Source organism: Telmatherina bonti, assembly GCF_933228915.1.
Source record: "Telmatherina bonti genome assembly, chromosome: 21".
NCBI classification, from domain to species: domain Eukaryota; kingdom Metazoa; phylum Chordata; class Actinopteri; order Atheriniformes; family Telmatherinidae; genus Telmatherina; species Telmatherina bonti.
This window is the reverse complement of record NC_136630.1, coordinates 10,631,744-10,652,243: the sequence shown is the minus strand read 5'-3', so window position 1 is coordinate 10,652,243 and position 20,500 is coordinate 10,631,744. Positions and strand designations below refer to the sequence as shown.

Genomic DNA, 20,500 nt, shown 5'->3' with positions numbered 1-20,500 from the left:
GATAGAAACATACAATGAACACCACAATATATTCAAAACTCAGAGGATTCGTTATGCGTATTGAAGAAACTAATAGTGTAGCCATATAAAATCAATGCAAAACTATATCATAGGGTGAAAAATCCCAAACTGGGTGGTAATTAGCTGCTTGGTGGTGGTCTGCGCTCTTTAAGTGCTTTTCTAGTATTTTCTATGAAATAGAAAAACTTTTCAATTTATGTTATCTGTAGGCAACTGGGAATAAAATATGAGTTTATTAGATTTGTTATTTACATTTTACACAACACCCTGATGTTTTTGTGATTGGTTTGTAATTTGCACTAGAATTAGTCAATGCAATCAGAAAAATTAATTACAATATTAAAATTTAATCGCAACCCCATTGCAGTCCCATTGAGAGATGTAATGTCAATCGTTTGGCTTAAAAATCAGAGAATTATGTGTTTTTTCCCCCACAGGTATTAAGAAGCACAAATAATGAAAAAATACAAGTGACTCACAACAAATGACATTAATAATTTTAGTTGAGAATAAAAACACCTAATTGTGCCGTCATCGTATTCATGTTTCTGAAACCATGCATGGTTGCTTACTTGTCTGATAAGGTTTTAAAGTGACCTGTGTTGATTGTGTCTGTGGTTTGCATGTTCACTTTTCATATTGTTTTAAAAAATAAAGTAAAAAAGTAAACCCAAATTGTCACGTATAAGAAAGTGGCATCAGAAACTTGTGTTTTTGCATTCAACATATTTGTTAAAACTTTCTAACAGCTGATCAGGTTAGTCTTCATATGACTGCTGGGTATTTGAACCTTTTACTAAAGCCTTCTGAAACTTGCAGCTTTTATGGAAAATGAATGTAAAACTATAATTTCTTTCTCAGCTTCTGAAGAAAGATTACAAACCACATGAGAACCCTCCACTTTCACTGTAAATTACTGACTTTACCCTCATGTTTATAAGCGTTTCCTGTCTGGATTTGTTTGTCACATCGGAAACGTTTCAGACAATTGCCTGATAAAATGAAAAGCTGGAGTTTTCCAATGTGCCCGCCGGTGATAAGGATGATGCCTTACCCTAATTTGTTCACACTATTTGAATGATGCGTTTATAGTCACCTTTCAAATGAAGATCCATTGATGTGTTTAACTGTTAATAATGTAAAATAATCTATAAAGCAGAGGATTTATCCAACCAGAAATGCTATTTAGTTGCATTAATGTTTGCATACTTAATCTTAATGTTGTTGAGACAATTTCTTTCAGGTGTTTTTTAAATGAAATGACATTAAAGAAAAACCTAACAGCCTTTTTACTCAAATGTTGTGCAAATAACCAAAAAAAAAAAAAAAAAAAAATCAGAGAAGACATGATTTTATTACGTAAAACACAGTCATGCATCGTGTCTCAGACGTGCGGTTTGATTCCAGTGTTTTACACAGTGAAGCGATCCAGCTGGTGCATCCACCTCCTTTCAAGCAGAAGAGGGCAGTAGCCTCCACAACACTGAACGTCCATTTCAGACTTGACTGGTGCACGCATGCTTTTTAAGGTTTCCCAGTAAGGTCAGAAAGAGCAGAACCAAAGTCCAGCAACGTTGCTTCTGCCACATTGTGAAAAGGCACAGACTGAGAGGAGGCTCAGCTGAGTGAAGGTGCATTTTCCAACAAACAACCAATAAAAAACAACTACAGACAGGTTATGTCATAAGAGAAGACCTAACAGATTTAATCTGGCAAAGCAGCAAACTGTTCCTGAGATTAAATCATTTGGTTTCTGAACACAGTAAACTATGCCTTGAGCACCTTTTATATTTAAAGTAAGAATTATTGAAAAAAACTTTTTTTTTTTTAATGTGACGCCTGATGAAAAGCTCTGATTTGGAAATGAAATATAAGAAAACAATCATTTCTTCGTAACCAATAACTAAAAAAAAATGACAAAGACGCAACATAAACACAAAGTGTCCAATTTTTTTTGTGTTGCATAGAAAACACTAAGCAGACCTCTAGACCTCAGAGGCCTTTGTTGAAGTAAACCTGTTGTATGCTGCTTCCATATTGAGATATGATGGAGTCTCTTAGCTCAGGCTCTAACTTCGACACAGCCAAAGAGCTGCAAGAGAAAAAAAAAAAGATGAGGGAGAGGAGTTACACAACCAGAATGAATGAAAAATGAGCCAGTGAGAAAATATTTTCTTCTGTAAAACCATAAATACTATCACAGCAGAGCATCTGAAGCTAAATCAGGTATAAAAACATGGGAATGAAACCATTTCAGTTTCATTGACCTTGGTGAACTCCTGTGTTTGTCTTTAGCCCTGCCTTATCTGTACTTTTTGTTTACTTCCTGCATCATGTTACTGTCCGGATTGAGCTGCGGGAGCATGTGATGGTCTGCAGAGAACCGAACTAAACATACAATAAGCTTCACAAAGACAGCAGAAATGGTACAAATTAAAGCTGATTGTGTTTTATCTTCAATTCTCTGGTTTAAAAGTGAATTCCCACCAGTCACAGCTTCATCTGAAATGTTTCCCCCCCCCCCCCCATTTCATGGTTTTCGGATGTTTATTAAAATAAAATAAATACTTTTTAAGGACTTCACGGAGTGCTGAGAATGAAATTCTCACATTATTTTACACCCAGAAGATTTCACACAGATTCACCAACAGTTGTCTTATTTTTAACAGTCTTGTCATCTTCATTGTCAACAACGAACACTTACCCGGTTTAACACCCCTGATCCTCGCCTGCTTTTATGTTGTGCTGTCATACACCTGAGCTCAGTTTATTTTGTCTCATTGGCGTTTTATTTTCAAGTCTGTTCTCAGATGATAATGATTTATAGTTTCCATTGCAGGCTATAAAAGTCAACTGGTATCCAGGTAACAGTAGTTACTTTATAACAGGTTATTTGATTAAATCACCATAAACGCAGCGACTGAAACGTCTGAACCATTTAATCACATTTAAACTAAATGGGAAAATTAGCGGTGTTAAGTTTATTTGCGTTATGCTGTAAGGTCGGGATGACGTACAATCCACAAGGCTTTTTCAACACCTAACAGCACAGAAATTTTACACTCACAATGGTAGCAGAGCAATGCCTTGCAACTTAATTTATGCCATCTGCGTATGCATTTTGTTCAAGTTTTCACATGAGCGATGCAGTCCTGAAATTTTTACAGATATTCCGAGGAAACATGCAAGGATGCAGAAATGCACGATATTTGCTCTGGACATCTTTTCCCACCAGCTTTTGGCTGTTTGTGTTGAGCCAAACATAACGTAGATATGTTCAAATACGTGTGTTATTCACACTGGAACAGAAAAAGTTGTTGGCAGCAAATCACAGCGGTTTCCACAACATACTTTTTGCATCATGTCCTGCATCCTGTCCTCCCTACCAAGGTATCACTCAGTAATGTTTCCAGCTGTGACAGCAGATCTGTAGCAGAGAATTTCCTGCTGTAAGGTACGCCTACGGTACCGTAAAGTTTTCATCCACCCTTCATTTCAGAACTCCTGGTATTTTTCTGAAGTGGTCTTGTATAACAGTCCTGAAGACTTTTTAAAGGTCTTTAAGTTTTCATTTGACATTTTCTGCTTTTTATTTCTTTTTGGGGAGGTATTTCAGTCCAAGCTATGCATTTTTTTTGTAACAAGCCAAGTAACACGTGCCGATTAATTATTTAATCATAAAAAAAACCCCACACAACTCAAAGGATCTACTTGTGTTGTGTCTGTTTAAAATGACATATTTAGGCACTCTGTTGGAAGCAGCCAGCCACCAAGTGTAATTGAACTTTTCGTGTACTTAAATGTACAGAGAATAGAAAAGATAACAGAGTCTGACCAATATAAATTAGTATTTTTACTAGACAAAAGTTATTTCCAAGGAGATATTAGCCAAAAACAATCTACAACAGAGTAATAGTATCTTTAAAAACAGACAAAAAAATCCAACCAAAACCTGAGAAAGGACCCGAGAGATCTATTCAGACTTTTAGTTGATCTGTTTAATGTTCAGTGAAGCTTCTTCGGAAATGTTCTCCGTGGAAAGGTAGCTCTTAAGAAGCCATTTTCAAACAAGGGAAACAGGAAAGAAATGTGTCCCAAATGATGCAAGAACTGGACTGAAACTCAGTGGAAACAGGCCTTATTGAGATAAATCATTCTCAGCGCCCAGAACCCGACATTGTAGAAGCTTTATGGGATCATCATGACAGAAAATGGAACAAAAAGAAAAAAAAAAAACCAAAGAATAGCTTTGAAATCTCCTTCAAGAAGCCTGGACGTCCACTCCTGAAGATTACTTAAAGAAATTCCAGTCAAATTAGTCCAAGGTGGTCAGCTTAATATTAACTCTGAAGCTCATCAGATTCGTACAGAATCAGATTTTGCCTTAAATACTGGATTTTCATTTCCCTTTATACATATCTAAATAAGTCTTTGAACTTACTTACTACATTTTACAAATTAAACTAGTTTCTCATGTGTTAGGTTTTCTACTTGTCGTGTGATACAATCTGACTGTATTAATTTACTTTCTTTACCATTTCTTTGACTTTAACAATTGAAATAATTCAATTCGTGTGATGGAAACAGACAGAATGAAAAGGACAGTCAAAGCATCTCTATTAGCTTCATGTGTCAGAGGTGAAAGTACAGAAAATGTCTCATTACCATCTCTGGGGGAACAGGGAGCAGGCAGCAGGCACCATGAAGACCAAACTTTTAAAAAGGAGAAATGAGAAGAACAAAAGTTAGCAGTGCAGTAATGTGGAGGATGTTAGAACTTCCCTTGACCCTGTAACCCCTTGTACTTACAACACTCCCACCATCATCACTTGAATTGGTCCGTGAAGAAACGTGATTCTCTGTGAACAGAAAAAAGACGACTTGAGGACAGATGAACACACTGATGTGACTTCAGCAGGCGAACAGTGATTAGCAAAGATCTGACCTGCATGAACTTGTATTTTTCCAGTCTTTGCATGATGATTGGAAGGATGACTGAAAGGAGAAAATAAAGACATGAAGAAATAAAAAGGATAGCTAGAGGAACGTGCTTCAGATCACATCTTTACATACTCATTCCTGGAGCCGCCATGGTGACTCGAGAAATGACCACCTGGGTGATCCCTTTTACTGCTGCTTTCTGCAGAAGAAACCAGAGACGAATGTAATTTATGAACAATACAAATGTAGGCTGATGATTTATAATAATCTGATGCAACAGGAGTAATACAACGTTTGATTATGAGTCAGCTTTAACGCAAACACAACAGGTGTGTAACGTGCACTACACTTACCTTAGAGTGGCCCAGTTTGTTGCCATTTTCATCTGTGACAGCGATCCCGTTAAGAATTTCCCTGAAAAACAGAAAATAAAGGTAAACAGGAAGGCAAAATCACTTCAAAAGCTTCAAGCGTCATTGTTTAAACCATTAATAAGAGATGTTCAAGTGAAACTCGATAGGACCTGTGTGATGATCTGTGTGTCGCACTTTGCAAGTACAAGTCTAAAAAGAGCTTCACAGGTTTGGGTCAAAAGTCAGAATATTTCAGTATTACTTTAAGGAGAAATGGCATAAAGAAAGAAACAAACAAACAAAAGCAGTATACGCTGCAGGTCCAGGAATGGGTTTTAACTTGTATAAAGTGTGAATGTTGTTCTAACGTCATAACAACCACAAATTGAGCAAACTGTCACAGAGTATCTTCAGCAAAACAGGAAACACCTCAAATCTACCTTAGCCACTCACAGAATCCCAGCTAAACTTCATTTCATTATATTGTAACACCATGTTGCACACACAAACGCTAATGCAACAAATCGTAATGTCGCTGCACAGAACATATATATCTGACATCCAAACAGCAGAATAAAGAGCAATTACAATTTCTCTGCTTCTCATGGTAAATGCACCTTTTAATTACACATTAATTCATAATAAAAATTATACAATATTCCTCTCTGTGCCATCCATCAAGCAGTTTGATACATTACGGTCTGTCTAAATAAACTGTCCAGCCCATATTACCATCCCCTGAGCCACAATGTCTGACGTAGCTAAATCTATTTATTACCACACCGAGTTTCACTTTTTATGACACACATCTCACCATCATGATCAAAAATATTAACACCTCATCGCAGGATATGTCACAGGAAATAGAAGTGTGTGTCAAGATTCCTGCTCTGAGAGAGTCACTGTGATTTCAGAACAAAAAAACATAACATGCATTGATACAGTCGTCCTAAAATTTATCCATATCTTCCCATTAAAGGAAAAAAAAAACAAAAAACAACTGCCTGTGAAAGAAGCTGAAATTGACAAAATTAATATTAAATAAAAATTACATTATTTTCTAATTCTGGTACAATAGATTTTTTTTTTTTTTTTTTTTTTTTAAAAAGCAAAAAAAATATGATAATATATGCTACACTTAGGGTGGGGAATCAAATAAAAAAAAAAGTAAAATTGGGATTTTTTTTGCTTCACAATTTTAAAACCGATATTTTGTTTAAAAAATTGATTTCTTTTTCAAATAAGTCAAACATAATAAATTATAACATTTTTTTTTTGTGATTTTTATTGTTTTTTTGTTTTTTTTTTACCTTTTTACTTGTCTTCTTTGGGATTACAGCTGCAGAATGATGGTCTGGTGACTGTGTTGTTTTATTCCTAACTAAAATAAAATTATGAGCAATAAAAGATTTGTACATGTTGCAATTTAAATTGCATCGGTTCCGATCATTTCTCAGTTCTTTCTAGCTCTTAGAAGAATAAAGTTACTTGGGAAAATTAGCACCTTTTGTTAATAAAGTGTGATGATTATGAATCAAAAATCTATTTGAATCAAGAATAAATTATGAATTGAATCGTCACCTCAAAACTCAGAATTGAATCGAATGGTGAGTTGTTGTTAGATTCACATCTCTAGTTAAATCACTCGTAAACTAATATTTTGTTGAACTTTCCTTTGACGTTTCCACTACAATCAGGTTTTTTCTGTTCCTCTCAGTCAGACTTCTGCACCTGTTGGCAGGTATTTTTTCCCACTGTTCATCAGAAAAGTGCTCTAATTTGTCCAGGACTGATTTGTTTGTTTGTTTTAATTTTTCTTCTCAATTAAATGAAAAAAACAGTGTCTTATATCACTAATTTATAAATGAGCAAATTTTTAGTTATAGCTCCTTTTTTTTTTTTTACTCTCCAGTTATTTGAGTGACTGATGTAATTCAGCCTTTTCTTTAATGAAAGAGTATGAAAACATCTGAGGATGACTGTGTGTATTTTGGGGTGTTCAAGAAGTAAAACAAAGAAGGACTCACTGCTGCCTCATCATGGGAATGTTAACACAGTTGGCTGCAGCCACAGCTGCAAAAGGGACCCAACGAGCCACGAGAGGAGGAGCTTTCTGCAGAAGGAGATCATCATCATAAACCAGAAAAAGGGCTGTGATGTCATTTTCAAAGTGAGTAGATCTTGAATAGATTCTTTTTTTGAGCCGTTCAATGATGCATGAAACCATAAATAAGCTTTTAATCTTTCTGAATATCAGCCTCTGCTGTTTTAATTCCTGTGTGTGTATTCGTACCTTTGTGTAGAGGTTGAGTCCGACTGCTGTTGCCAAAGCTGTGCTGGTCGCTGTGATGTAAGCAACTCCAATCTGTCTGAAAGAAGAGCAAGCTTTTTTACAATAGTTTTCTTTAAAGCAACTTCAATAACCCACAATAAAACTCATTTAAGAAGTTATTATTAAAGCTCTCATCTCAATCGCCAAGAATCCAAATAATATCCAGATATCTTTTCTGTATATTAAGATGCTGCTTTAATAGTTCAAAGCATGTTTGTGAGAGCAGTCTTCTAAATCATTTTTAGAAAAAGAAAAAAGCAACATTTAGTCACAATATCTTTAGTATAATAGATGTTTTGGATGAAAGCGTCTGCTAAATGACTGTAGAATAGTAAAGCAGCTTACAGATGCAAGCCAACAAGGATGCCTCCTTTGGAGAGAATATATTTAATCTTATGCCTTAGGTTCCCCCAGAAGGAGCTTAACATCTTGACTAACACGCACCTGCTAATATCCCAACCAAACATGTGTGGGTTCTCTCCAGGTTCTCCCCTCTTCTCACCATCCAAACATATATGGGATGCAGTGGATATAGAAAGTGTACACACCCTTGCTATAAAGCCAGGTTTTTGTGATATAAAAAAAACTAAACAACAATAAATCATTTAAAAACTTTTTCTATCTTTGACGTGATCCCTTACATTAGTGTGCACACTCATAAGTAAATACTTTGATGAAGCATCCTTTGATTTAATCACAGAATTAGGTCTTGAGACTGATTAACCCCTCCAAAAAAAAAGTTCAGCTGTCCTCGTAGGATCTTCTTGGCATTTCCAGCTATAAAAAAAGTCATGGATCACAAAGAGCTTACAGGGAGGATGGAACAGGATCTACAGAAACACTGAAAGGGCTCCAGGAGTTTCAGGAAAACAGCAATCTCCTGTGTTCTCCATATGTCTCAAATATGAGGTAGGATTTTAAGACAGAAACCTTTTCTAACAAAGAAAAACACCTGAAGCAGGCAAAACTTTACTACAAAATATGTATCAAATCTACCAAATGCACAAGGAAAAGGGAAATTTTAATGGATTAACTTTTTGGCCACAATTCAAAAAGGAATATTTGCTCCAAAAATCTGGTTTGCATCATCATAAAAAAACAAAACACCATATCTACAGTGGTAGGAGTATCATGGTTTGGAGCTGGTACTGGGGCTTTTTAGTGAAGGTGGAGGCATTTATGAATAGTTCCAAATAACAGAAAGCTGAAGCTGAAGAGGATTGATACCTTTTAAAGTAACAATAACTTCAAGCATGCATCCAAATTGACAAAAGAGCAGCTTCATCGGCAGGAAATTAGTTTTGCACTGACCCAGCCAACTCTGTGATGGACTGGTGACCAGTCCAGGGATTACCCTGCCTCTCATCTGATGATTTCTGGGGGAGGTTTAGCTGTGGGTCCCCTGCCCATCTTTTCACATTTTTTTCCCATCTTTTTCGCTCTCTCCCTTTTTGGCTCCTGAGTGGCTATCAGTATCACATCTTCACACTTTGTCGCTATGTATTTTGTACAGGTTTTGTATTTATATATTTACTTATTCTTTTTTTTTCCTGTTTGTAAATTTCTTTCTTATTTGTAGACGCTGCTGCTCTTGTTTTGTTTTGTCACTTTTATTTAGAGGACCCCCTTGAAAAACGAGATGGTGCATCTCAAGGGGTTATTCCTCTGTCAATAAATAAATGTTAAATAGACTCCAGCTTGACTTCGACTCTTAATTAGACAAAGCAATATAGAAAAAGGATGAAGGACTGATGACTGGATGGATGGATAGATGGATGTGATGATATACTTTTGTCCCGATTCGATTCGATTCCAGTTTTTCGGGTGGCGATTCGATTTAAACTGAGATTCTCACAATTCTTCGATATTACTGATTTTTGTAGACTAAAAACAAAAAAAAAAAAATGTACAAAACTTTTTTTGCTCGTCATTTTTCTTGATATTAATTAGGAAAAAACAACACAGCAGCCAGACCACCATTCTGCTGCCATAATGCCCAACAAGACAAGTAAAAAAAATCAATTAAAACAATAAAAATGATTAAAATTTTGTAATGGATTTTTTTTTATTTATTAGAAAAAACAATTAATTTTTTAACAAAAAAAAATAAATAAATCGATTTTAAAATTGTGAAGCAAAAAAATCCCAATATTCAATTTTTTGTGTTTGATTTCTCACCTGTAATGGATGGACAGATGGATGATGGATTTTTTTTTTTTCTTCAAATTTTGACCTAAATTTTGCACTTTAAATTTACACTCTTACTGCTGGGCAGAAGTTTAACTTGTTCAACAGATTTAATTGAATTGTTGATCCTGTGTTAATCCACATAAGACTAAATAAAACTCATCTGACCTGACCTGAACTGGCCGCATCAGGAATCAGATAAAAACTACAGAAGCATGTCTACATTATGAAACCACTGAAGACATTTTTCCTGTCATTTTCATGTGAGGTTTAATGGATGTAAAACACAAGAATATTTTCAACATAAATCCATCTTTATGATACCCTCTTTTCAGCAAATGTTAAGGCTGCTAATATTTAGTTAATTTATAATCAACATCAAACATGAAACGTGGACTTTGGCCAGCAGAAATGTGCACATTTAAGCTCATCTGGATTTTCACGCTTAAATGACAAATGTAAATAGGATCTGACTAGGTCTTACTTTGGAGTGATGGGGGAGGCAGCGTTGCGATTGGTGTAGTTGACCAGAGCGTTGAAGGACTGATTGACCCACTGCCAGAACACCACAGCAGGAACTGTCCTAGAAAAAAACATTCATTAGACTAAATGTGTTTTATTGAAATAAAAGGATGCAGAGAGATTTTAGTTTGCCCTTTTCGCTCCTCCCTACCTGTAGAATTGCAGCATGAACCCAGTGATGGCCATGCCTCCAGGGACCTGAAAGGACATGCGTCCAATGAGGTTCATACGGTCCCCCGTGTCTGGATGAAAAGCCGAGTCGTACAGCTTCTTTGCGTAGTAGAGCTGCTCTTCCGTGGTGCCTGGAGGGACGGATCCGGCCCTGCAGAGATCCATACAGAAAAAACAGAACAGAAACTTTCTCCCACTACCTGCAGAAACACTCCCTTTATGTTTAAGTGTATTCATGTTCTCACCTGCAGCTTTCTACTAAAGCTTTGGCTTCATCCAGTCGTGAGTCAGGTAAAAGCGCCGTTCGCCAGTCAGTGATGCAGAAGAAGTGTTTCAGTCGCCCCATGAACGTGGACTGATCCCATCGCGGTGCGTCGATGTCAAACGAGCTCAAAGCCATTTTGTTTGTTAAAAGAGCGGCTCAATGCATTCAAACGTTGTCGTGCTCACTATGCAAGAGGTCGCCAAGCAACAGTGGATGAAACCTGAACAAACATGCAAGAATAGTAAAACTTATAAAAACATTACGAACAGAAAAACTAAAGAGACGGTCCATGTTAAGACTAGAATTTAAACAAGAGTAAATGAAGGGACCGCCCTTGTTTGAGCTGATGTAACATTAACGGACCTCTTACGTGGGTCACACGCGGCCAAATAACTTCACCTTTGAAATCAAAGTTCAACAGACAGAAAAACATTTGAAGAGCTGTAACGTTTAACATAAAATCTATATTAATTGATGGGTCATTTTTAGGTTGAAGGGAAAATCATATTGGACTTCTGTTAAGCTGATATGGATTTTTATTGCCTATAATTAATTTTTCCAACACTAAAACATCATTCAACTCTTAAACCGCTGCTTTTTATGTTGTTGATTATAAATGGCTTATTCTGAACATGTTAAAAGAGAAAACAACAGCAAAATGTGTCTCAGTTATGACAAAAAAAAAGAAAAACATGCAACCTGAACCTGCTAATGAAATTATTACAACCCGTTGCAGTAAAATTCCAAAAGGAAAAGTACTCATGTTTGCATTAAATGTTGGTAAGCACAGACCTGATGTGGCTGGTGTGATTTTTAGACACCCTGCTGAGAAACAGTCGCTCTGAAAGTCCCGCAGCACACAGAGCTGCAGTTGTATAGCTTCTGCTTCTCTAAAGTTAACCACCCAAGCTGCTGCAAAGTGCTGTTTTCCAACATGTACTTCACGTCCCTGAACAAACACAAACTCAAGTTCTGCCCCAAACACTCTCAAGGATCCAACTTTGACCAGAAATCATCAACCACCTCCTGGTAAATGGTACCACTGGTGGTCATTTTGGGTTTCTGCAGCTGCAGCGTTGTGCTTCATATTAACCAATCAGAGATGTCAAAAACTGCTGACTGCAGTGCAGGGAATCCAAATTCCCCCTCTGGACTGCATATCTTACTTTATTACATTACTGTAAGTATTTACAGTTTGTTTTTAGGTGGAGAAGTAAATATAAGACACGTGAGGAGCGAAGAGGGCATCAGCTCTCTGAAGGTCCTGCCTGGCTGGAACTGGATCGCCTCTGAAAGTGTTTGTTTTAAAAGTAGGTTAAAGGGCTGCAGCTGCTGGTGGGGAACACAGAACATGGGCCAGAAGTCAACGTGGCTCGACATACCACAACGTATCAACAAGAATATGGAAAAGCAAAAGAGACAGAATGACAATGTAGCTGTAACTGTAACTATTGCACCTTTTTCATTTCATGTATTTACTTACGGTCCAGAAAACTGATTTATTTGTGTTTACAGTGACTTCAAACAGAGAAAAATCAGACTGCACACATAAAATAAGATATTAATCTACATATAAATTACTGATTACTGAGGTTTATAGTATACTGAGATGTGAACTTGTTAAAATGCTCTTCATAAAGTTAAAATTGATGGATTTCTTTCTGCAGTAATGTTACTTGGTTGGCACACTGGTCATAAAGTATTGTTATCAGACAGGTAAACCAGACAACCAATCTGCAATATAATTTCTCTTAACATAATCTAATTTGTGCAATCATATGTGCAAATTGACACCATTAATACACAACATCAGCAATGTCTGGACCTCTATCTGTCAGACAAAATCTACTTTTAAGATGTGACTAACTATCATTTTACCAAATGATCCATTTTTAATCCAACTACAAATATTAATATCATGTTCAATGGGGATCAACTTCTTAAACTGAGACTTGACAACCTTGATGAGTTATAACTAATAAAAAGAAGTGGAAAGGTGGTAAATATTCACATTATTGAGCTGGGAAAAGCCAGTTGTATTTTGCAAAAACATACCTGATAGCTCTGCATTAATCACTTTGCAATTTAAAACAAAGAATAATATCTTACAAGAACTTAACGTGTCCGTTTGCAAAAATCTTAATTTTGTCAAGTAATAAACCTGCAAGATTTTAAAATAATGTGGGTATGAAACCTCGGGAGTCTAAGTAGAGTATATTACATGACAGAGTTTAAGTAAAAGGTTGACTAACTGGATCTGCAGGCCAGAACACATCCCAGCATCTTAGGACATCTGGATAAGTTCGCACAAATGGGTTGTAAGGCAGTGCATGCACAAAATGTAATCAACTGCAATCATGCAGTTTATATAACAGAAATAACACCTTTAAAATCCAGGACATGTGTCTTGCATGAGGTCAATCGATCTAAATCAGTGAGAAGAGTTAAAATCCTGCCAGACGGAGCTCGGACTGATGCAACCCTGAGCTCGAGTTACCGGATCTGATTCCTGCAGAAGAAACGCCGAAACCAACCAAAGCATCGGAACACCGACTGCAACCTGCATAAACAAAAACAAAACAACAAATACCTTTGAGAAGATCTCTCAACGCCACACGGAGGAAGTTGTCAGGTAATCAAATGTGCTCACGGGACACGGTAGTAAGGAAATGTGCACGTGGCAAGCTGTCGTCCAATCACAGATTGGGGCAGTTCCCCACGTGAAAACCGGCGAAAACCAAACCTGACACGTTTATTTCTGACGGACTGAAAGGAACTACAGGCAAGAGAAGTAAATCTGAGTCATGCCTAAGTTCACAGCTGTTGTGTTAGTTAACTATCTGCATGATGGGCGCTCCCCAGACTCTTGTTACTTTTAAACTAGTAAAAATGTAGTTATTTTTACCATCTGTGAGAAAGTATAGTTTGCAAAATGATTATGTGTGGTGCTTATTAAACATTTATTGCATGTAGTTGACTTAAAAACATCCTCCATATTAGAGGTTGATGCTGCGTTCAGGTGAAAATGTATAATACGTTAATAACAGCGCATGCTCACATCAGCCACTGAGCAGGCCTACACAGGGCAGAAAAGGACGTAGACAAACAAAATGGTCACAAAGATATAGGGCAACCAAAGTGTAACAAATTACAACTAGAATTTAACACACAAAGGACACAAAATAACAAAATTGTATCACAATTGTAACATAGAATAATAAATGAAAATTTAATGAGAAATGAACCCATAATAGCCGAACAAAACATACTTAATTTCTGAGACATTTGGCATCAATTTAGAGTAAAACTACTCGAAATCCTGATGAATAGAATCTGATTGTTGTCTTCTGCCCCCACCAGAAAACAACAGATTACATTATGAGAAGTTTCACATATTACATGGTGATAAATGGTAAGAGGTGGCAATTCCTGGTCCAGAAAGTAAAAGTCCTGCCATGTTTTTGGATCTACCTGTACATTTAAGACAGGTGTTTTCCACTAACAGGCTTGTTAACCTGGCAAATAAACTCTGCTCATTAAATTCAGCTGGTTTGGTGACACGGACAGGACTTTTTACTTTCTGGACCAGGAATTGCCACTTCTAATATATATATATATATATATATATATATATATATATATATATATATATATATATATATATATATATATATATATATATATATATTTTTTTTTTTTTTTTTTTTTTTTTTTTTTACTTTTGAAAACATTTTGTTAAAGGGACAAAAGAAGACCTCATATTAAAAAATGTGTGTCACAAAATTAACAATGACATTCCATGAAAATAAACAAAATTTAAAAATATATAAGATTTTAATTAAATAATGCTAGAAGTTTGGTAAAATGTCCATTTAGAAATAAAAAAAACCAAAAACAAATGGATGCATACAGCAGAAATTAGACTGAATGAGAAGACACAGAATTTAGTTCTACCAATAAAAGGACTGCAGCATGATGTAGAATTACCACAACAAACAAAAAAAAACAAAAAAAAAAAAACAAAAGGAGGTAGAAAATATCTGAAAAATAACTTCTAGAAATACCTTCTTCCTCTCTACTGCCACTGGCACCTCAGGATGGGGAATTACATTAAAGAGCAACTTGAAACAATCCATTGATTTTCTTAACTAAGCAATTCGTTTTTATGAACTGGCTTTTATTAACAGTTATTATAAATGCGACTAATGTGGATGCCATATGATTATTTTTTTTCCCCCAGTTATTCTGTCAGTAATAAATTGGCTGAAATTGGAATATATCTGTAAAAGTGCATAGAGATTATTCTGTCGTGTAATGAAAGTAAAGCTGAACTTGATTAAATAATTCTGTCTCTTTCAGTCTAGGTGTGTTTATTCTCCTGCGTTCCCAGTGATAAAAGATTAAGTTTATTTTTTCCTGCAAGTTAACAATAAAGTTAAACACATTTGAACACAAATGCAGTCTTATTTTAAATGCCATTTATTACGGAAATTATACAAAAATATATCAGCAAAATGTTGCGTAAGCATTACTCTATTTTTCTTTTTTTTTTTGTCTTACTTTTAAAAAAAAAAAATTTTTTTTTAACTACATTGAAGTTTTTAATATTTCCCCCATTCTACCGGTGTAATTGAATGCAACATGAGCCCAAGTTTTACGTACCGACGTACTGACGTCATTCCCCTTAGTAACCCTCGGCGGCGTCTCCAGGAGAGAAGGCAACAAGATGGTGAGTCTAATTTATCGTAATAATTAGTCATTAAGTGTAAACATCAGGCTTTGCGTGGATAAATAATTGTGTAAACTTGGTGTAATATAAAACATAATGAGTCCTACTGCCTGAAACTTGATGGAAAAAGCGTTCATTAGGAAAAGCTGCCTTGTTGCTTCGTTCAGTTATCAAGGGAGATTAGCTTAGCATGTTAGCTCAGTGTAGCTCCTGGCTGCGTGCTGTTACACAGCCCAGCATGATGAGAAACAACAAAAAAACAAAAACAATGAAACTAGCCCTCCATAATATCAAAGAAAATGCGAGATGCTGCTCTCAGAAGCAGTCGTTCCTGTGCGCCGGCGCAGACAGCAGAGTGTTTGTTCATTATAAAGATTCACAGAGGAAACCTAGAGATGCGCCTGCATGGCCGTCAGTGAGGAGTCCAGGTGGACGAGGGGAAGAATCGTGCTTTTGTAATGGTGGTTAACTAGCCACAGAGCTCTTCCTGTCCCCCCTCCTGGCCATAGACGGATTAGGAAGCAGTGGGCCCTTGGGCATGGAGGTGTTAAAGGGCCCCCAACTTGCAGTAGAAAGACCCCAAACAGCCCTAATGAAAGAAACACAACCAGCTATATTAAAGTAGATGCCATTTATGGTTGTTTTATATTTAATACTGCATATTATTCTATTCTATTCCAGGTACATGGCTGTAGAAGAGAGTTCATATTTAGCAAGGGTCACTGACAATGCTGTATATATTTTTGTTGTTGTTTGTTTATTTGTCTCTTTCTTTATGTACAGATGTAAATAAACTAAAATTTGGAAATATTATTTAACATATGTATGTATGTATATATGAATATGCGATAAACATTGACAGCAAAGAGTAATACGTTTTTTTTTCTTACTTCTGCCCACTCCTTTTCGAATATGTCTGGTTTTGTTGTTTCTTTTTTTAAATTTACTTTTGTTTTTTTTTTGTATGTTTTATTTTATTTTATTGGACATATCAAAATAAATTTTACAAACAATTCTACAGTAATTTAGCAGATGCTTTATCCAAAGCGACTTATATATGAGTGAGAGAAATCAAACAGTAGAGGACATCGTAGGAAGGTGCAAGTGGACTGTCCAGTTGGAGAGCAGGTCCTTACATGACGTGCTACAGGCTTTTTTTTTTTTTGTTTGTTTGTTTTTGTTTTTGCTTTTTTTTGTTTGTTTTTTTGTTCACTCCATCCCACCCCATAATATCACCTATGTTAAAATACAAAGAATTAATGCCATATACCATTAAAACCCTCATGCAACTACTTGGCATCATCTAATGATTGATGTTTTGTGGAGCACCTAATTGTGTATATATATTTAATTTTGTTTCACCGTTAACATATTTTAATCTTTTTGTTTCCTTCTTATGAATCATTTTGTGTCTGTTCATTTGTCATGTTCGTAGCATTTTGGTATTTTTTCTGGTTAGCTTTTGTCACTTTGATATTTCTATATTTGATATTGATGACTAAATGAAAGATCTGTCTTTTTGTTTGGCAAAGTAACCTCACATGGATATTTTCACTGTCTATTACAGGGATTGCTGTCCATTCTTCGTAAGCTAAAGAGCACACCAGACCAGGAAGTTAGGATACTGCTTCTGGGTCTGGACAACGGTGGAAAGACCACCCTTCTCAAGCAGTTAGCATCTGAAGACATCAGCCACATTACCCCCACACAGGTAGAGAGAACACACTCTCATGCATAATTGGAGCACAACAACATGACTTGCTAATGATAAATGAGCTTGATATTGTTTAGATCCTCCACGCCAGGGGCCCCCACACCTGCTTGGTGTGGAGGCTGTTGCCCTGGCGACGACCCCTATGAACATGGGGCTCCTGGCGTGGTTGGATCCCAAAGATATAATTTCTTCACATCACTATCAAGTCAGATGTTTATTAAGTAATTTTGTATTTTATTCTACATATTTATTTGTTTTTATCTACAGTCAGTTAAATAGACAGCGGTTAGGGAGTCATGTTAGCGGTGGTGGGATGGGGGTGTTGCTGTCTGTCCATGTGTGTGTTTGTCTGCGTGAAAGAAAAGTTGAGATTGATTTAGATTATTTTAAACATCATATTATCAATTTTTGCTTTACTTTTATCTGCTTGTGTTTTATCATGTAAAAGCACTTTGGGTTTCTTCTGGCACAAAAAGCGCTTTAGAAATTAAGTTTGATTTGATTTTGCTTTAGATGTATGTAGTATTTGTTTAACGGTCTGTTTGACGAGCTTGATGTTTAATGATTTTTCCAGGGATTTAACATTAAGAGCGTACAGTCTCAGGGGTTTAAATTAAACGTTTGGGACATTGGAGGCCAGCGGAAAATCAGGCCATACTGGAGGAACTACTTTGAAAACACGGATGTGTTGGTGAGGAAAGCTCATTTTTATCGATTTAGTTTGCTCAGCTTCAATAATGCCTTGTTTTTAAACACATAAATATGTCACACACAATAACTGGAAAAAAAAATCTTTATTTCAGATTTATGTTATCGACAGCGCTGACAGGAAGAGGTTCGAAGAAACGGGTCAGGTATGTACAATCAGTACCGGTATGTACTTTCAGGTTTCAGGTTGATAACTTTCATCACTTTAATCCATTTTGGAATCTCTGTATATAAAATGTTAATAAACCAAGTTTGAAATCTTTAAATGACCTTTTTGTCTGTGTTTTGGTGTTCAAAACAGTTTTCACTAAAAATTTAGTCTGTCTGTACATAAAGAATAACTTTGAAATAACATGATTGTTTTATCATTGCTTTTGTTGTTCTCACTTCCGTATGTAAGTTGCTTTGGATAAAGCGTCTACTACATGACTGCAGAATAGAAAAAAATGGCATCATTGTAATTGTTTTTAAAACTGCTGGTAAATAAATTCACAAATTTATTATTTGCAATGGTCTTTTAATAAACGTTACAAATCAGATATACCGAATTTCTCCTTTGATGACTACAATGAGATGGATTGCAATTTAATATTTTTCTTTAAAGACTATGCTACTGATTATTGTTTATATTTTTTTCCAGTCCAAGTTGAGTCACATGCATTAGAAATCATAAGCCCTGTCTAATGACAGTTCTGATTTTGTCTCAGCATCTGGTGTTTGTTAACATGGAGCCCTGCAATCCCTTGTACTTCCATCACCAGATGCGTGTCTGATTGCCAGATTTGTTGGCTTGTTGCAGGAGTTGGCTGAGCTGTTGGATGAGGAGAAACTGAGCGGCGTCCCTGTGCTGATCTTTGCAAACAAGCAAGACCTCCTGACAGCAGCTCCAGCCTCTGAAATCGCAGAGGGGCTCAATCTGCACACCATTCGGGATCGCATGTGGCAAATCCAGTCCTGCTCTGCCCTCACTGGTGAGGGTATCCAGGTGACTCAATGCTCCTCATTTTTCCACATTCTTTCTTCTTTTTAAATGTGGCTTTCCATTCATCTGACTGCACTGCTTCTTCTTTTCAGGAGGGAATGAATTGGGTCTGCAAAAGCGTCAATTCAAAGAAAAAGTAGCTTTGCTTCTAGTTTTCTACTTCTCAGGAGGAGCAGCATACACAAACACACACTGACATATTGCACCTCCTGAGCCTTAGTATGATGGGATTTACCTGTGAATGTACACACACTACTAATCCAACATGGACTTTTTTAACCCCCTGCATTGCTGATGTTTGCTAATCTCAGCACATCTTCTTCTGTGTTGGCCTCTACAAAGAGGAGAGGCGTTTGCCTTCAAAGAGAACCCATGCCAGGACACCAAACCCCTCCTCTGTCCTCTGTTCCTCCACGTCACCGTCCCAGCCAGTGGCTGCCACCATCCGCAGCCTGTCTACGCTTCAAACATACCCATTAAATTGCTGTCTTTCACAGGAATTCCAACAGGTCCTTTAAGCTTTTTCACACGCTGTCCTGGAAACCAGACCCCTCACTTCCTCCCCTTCCAATGTGCATCTCTTTCTTATGTTTCTTTTTTCTTTAAATCATTCCACTATGGCTGTAAGCGCTTTTCTTGCTATCTCTCTGTTTGAAGTGAGGTATATTTTTGTAATTGTTTTATTTATGGTCAAGTAGAGTGCTTTAAAACAACTGCTCGTGTGGTGTGTGCGTGTGTGTGTGAGAGAATCAGAACACTCCCCACTAAAGAATAATACTGTAAGTGTTAATATGTATAAAAAGGTCAAATCTGAGGGTATAAAGACTACATTTTGGACAAACTGTAAATAGTACGGCCCTGTGTTCACATTATGCACACGTTATAGAAAATTTGTCACCCTGCTGTACTTTGTAGTATGTAATGATTGCATTTCTAATATGTGCTGGCAGATGTTTAACAGAGGTACTGTATGTTCCAGTTGCATTTCTATGTAATCTGTCCAGAATTTAAAATAATGTATGTGAATAAAAACATCATGTATTTGAAAGAAATTGTCAAAATAATTTTGCTTTCTTCAAAAACATACACAAATATTTACTGCTATGCTGGCAGGTTCTGCATATCAGAAACAAACCTGTATAAGGAAGTTTTTATTGAAGATTACAGTTTGAGCAAACATAAAGGTGCCTTAATAGATTACACATGTATTTACCTGAACTAAAGTGCTTTATGCAGGCACTGAGGTCAGCTCTAGAAACAATAGACAAACTAGGAGTTCACTAAACAAAAACTTGTTCCAAACCAAAAAGGACACTTGCAACAAAAAACTCAATATAATTGGAACCTACCACTTAAAAGGAAAAAACATGCATGTGTGCTATAAATCTGAAATATAATAATAGACATACATTTTGCATTGCACAAATCATTTGTCAGTGTTTTTAAAGATGGTATTAGGTTTAATAGATATGCTAAAACTTCTGAGGCAAGTAAGACATTTTTTCAAATTGACACTTTTTTTTTTTTTTTTTTTTTACACACACTCAAAAATAATTAAAATTAAACAATCCGACA

The 20,500-nt window shown here is 36.2% G+C and overlaps 2 protein-coding genes across 2 annotated transcripts; one reads left to right on the top strand and one right to left on the bottom strand.

Annotated features, from left to right (window-relative positions):
- Positions 1-1,422: 1,422 nt before the first annotated feature.
- Positions 1,423-13,464, bottom strand: sfxn2 (sideroflexin 2). Its single transcript, XM_079261443.1, has 12 exons — positions 13,383-13,464; positions 10,773-11,012; positions 10,508-10,678; positions 10,319-10,417; positions 7,609-7,684; positions 7,343-7,428; positions 5,316-5,376; positions 5,095-5,161; positions 4,967-5,016; positions 4,831-4,880; positions 4,687-4,734; positions 1,423-2,113 (listed from the first exon to the last, which is right to left on the bottom strand). The coding sequence occupies exons 2-12, from the start codon at positions 10,925-10,927 to the stop codon at positions 2,014-2,016; spliced, it is 963 nt and encodes a 320-aa protein (XP_079117569.1). The 5' UTR covers positions 10,928-11,012; positions 13,383-13,464; the 3' UTR covers positions 1,423-2,013.
- Positions 13,465-15,492: 2,028 nt separating this feature from the next.
- arl3b (ADP ribosylation factor like GTPase 3b) lies at positions 15,493-19,861 on the top strand. The gene is made up of 6 exons (XM_079260460.1): positions 15,493-15,521; positions 17,089-17,232; positions 17,810-17,926; positions 18,039-18,089; positions 18,743-18,928; positions 19,018-19,861. Exons 1-6 carry the CDS (start codon positions 15,519-15,521, stop codon positions 19,063-19,065), a joined length of 549 nt encoding a protein of 182 aa, XP_079116586.1. The 5' UTR covers positions 15,493-15,518; the 3' UTR covers positions 19,066-19,861.
- The last annotated feature ends 639 nt before the right edge of the window (positions 19,862-20,500 follow it).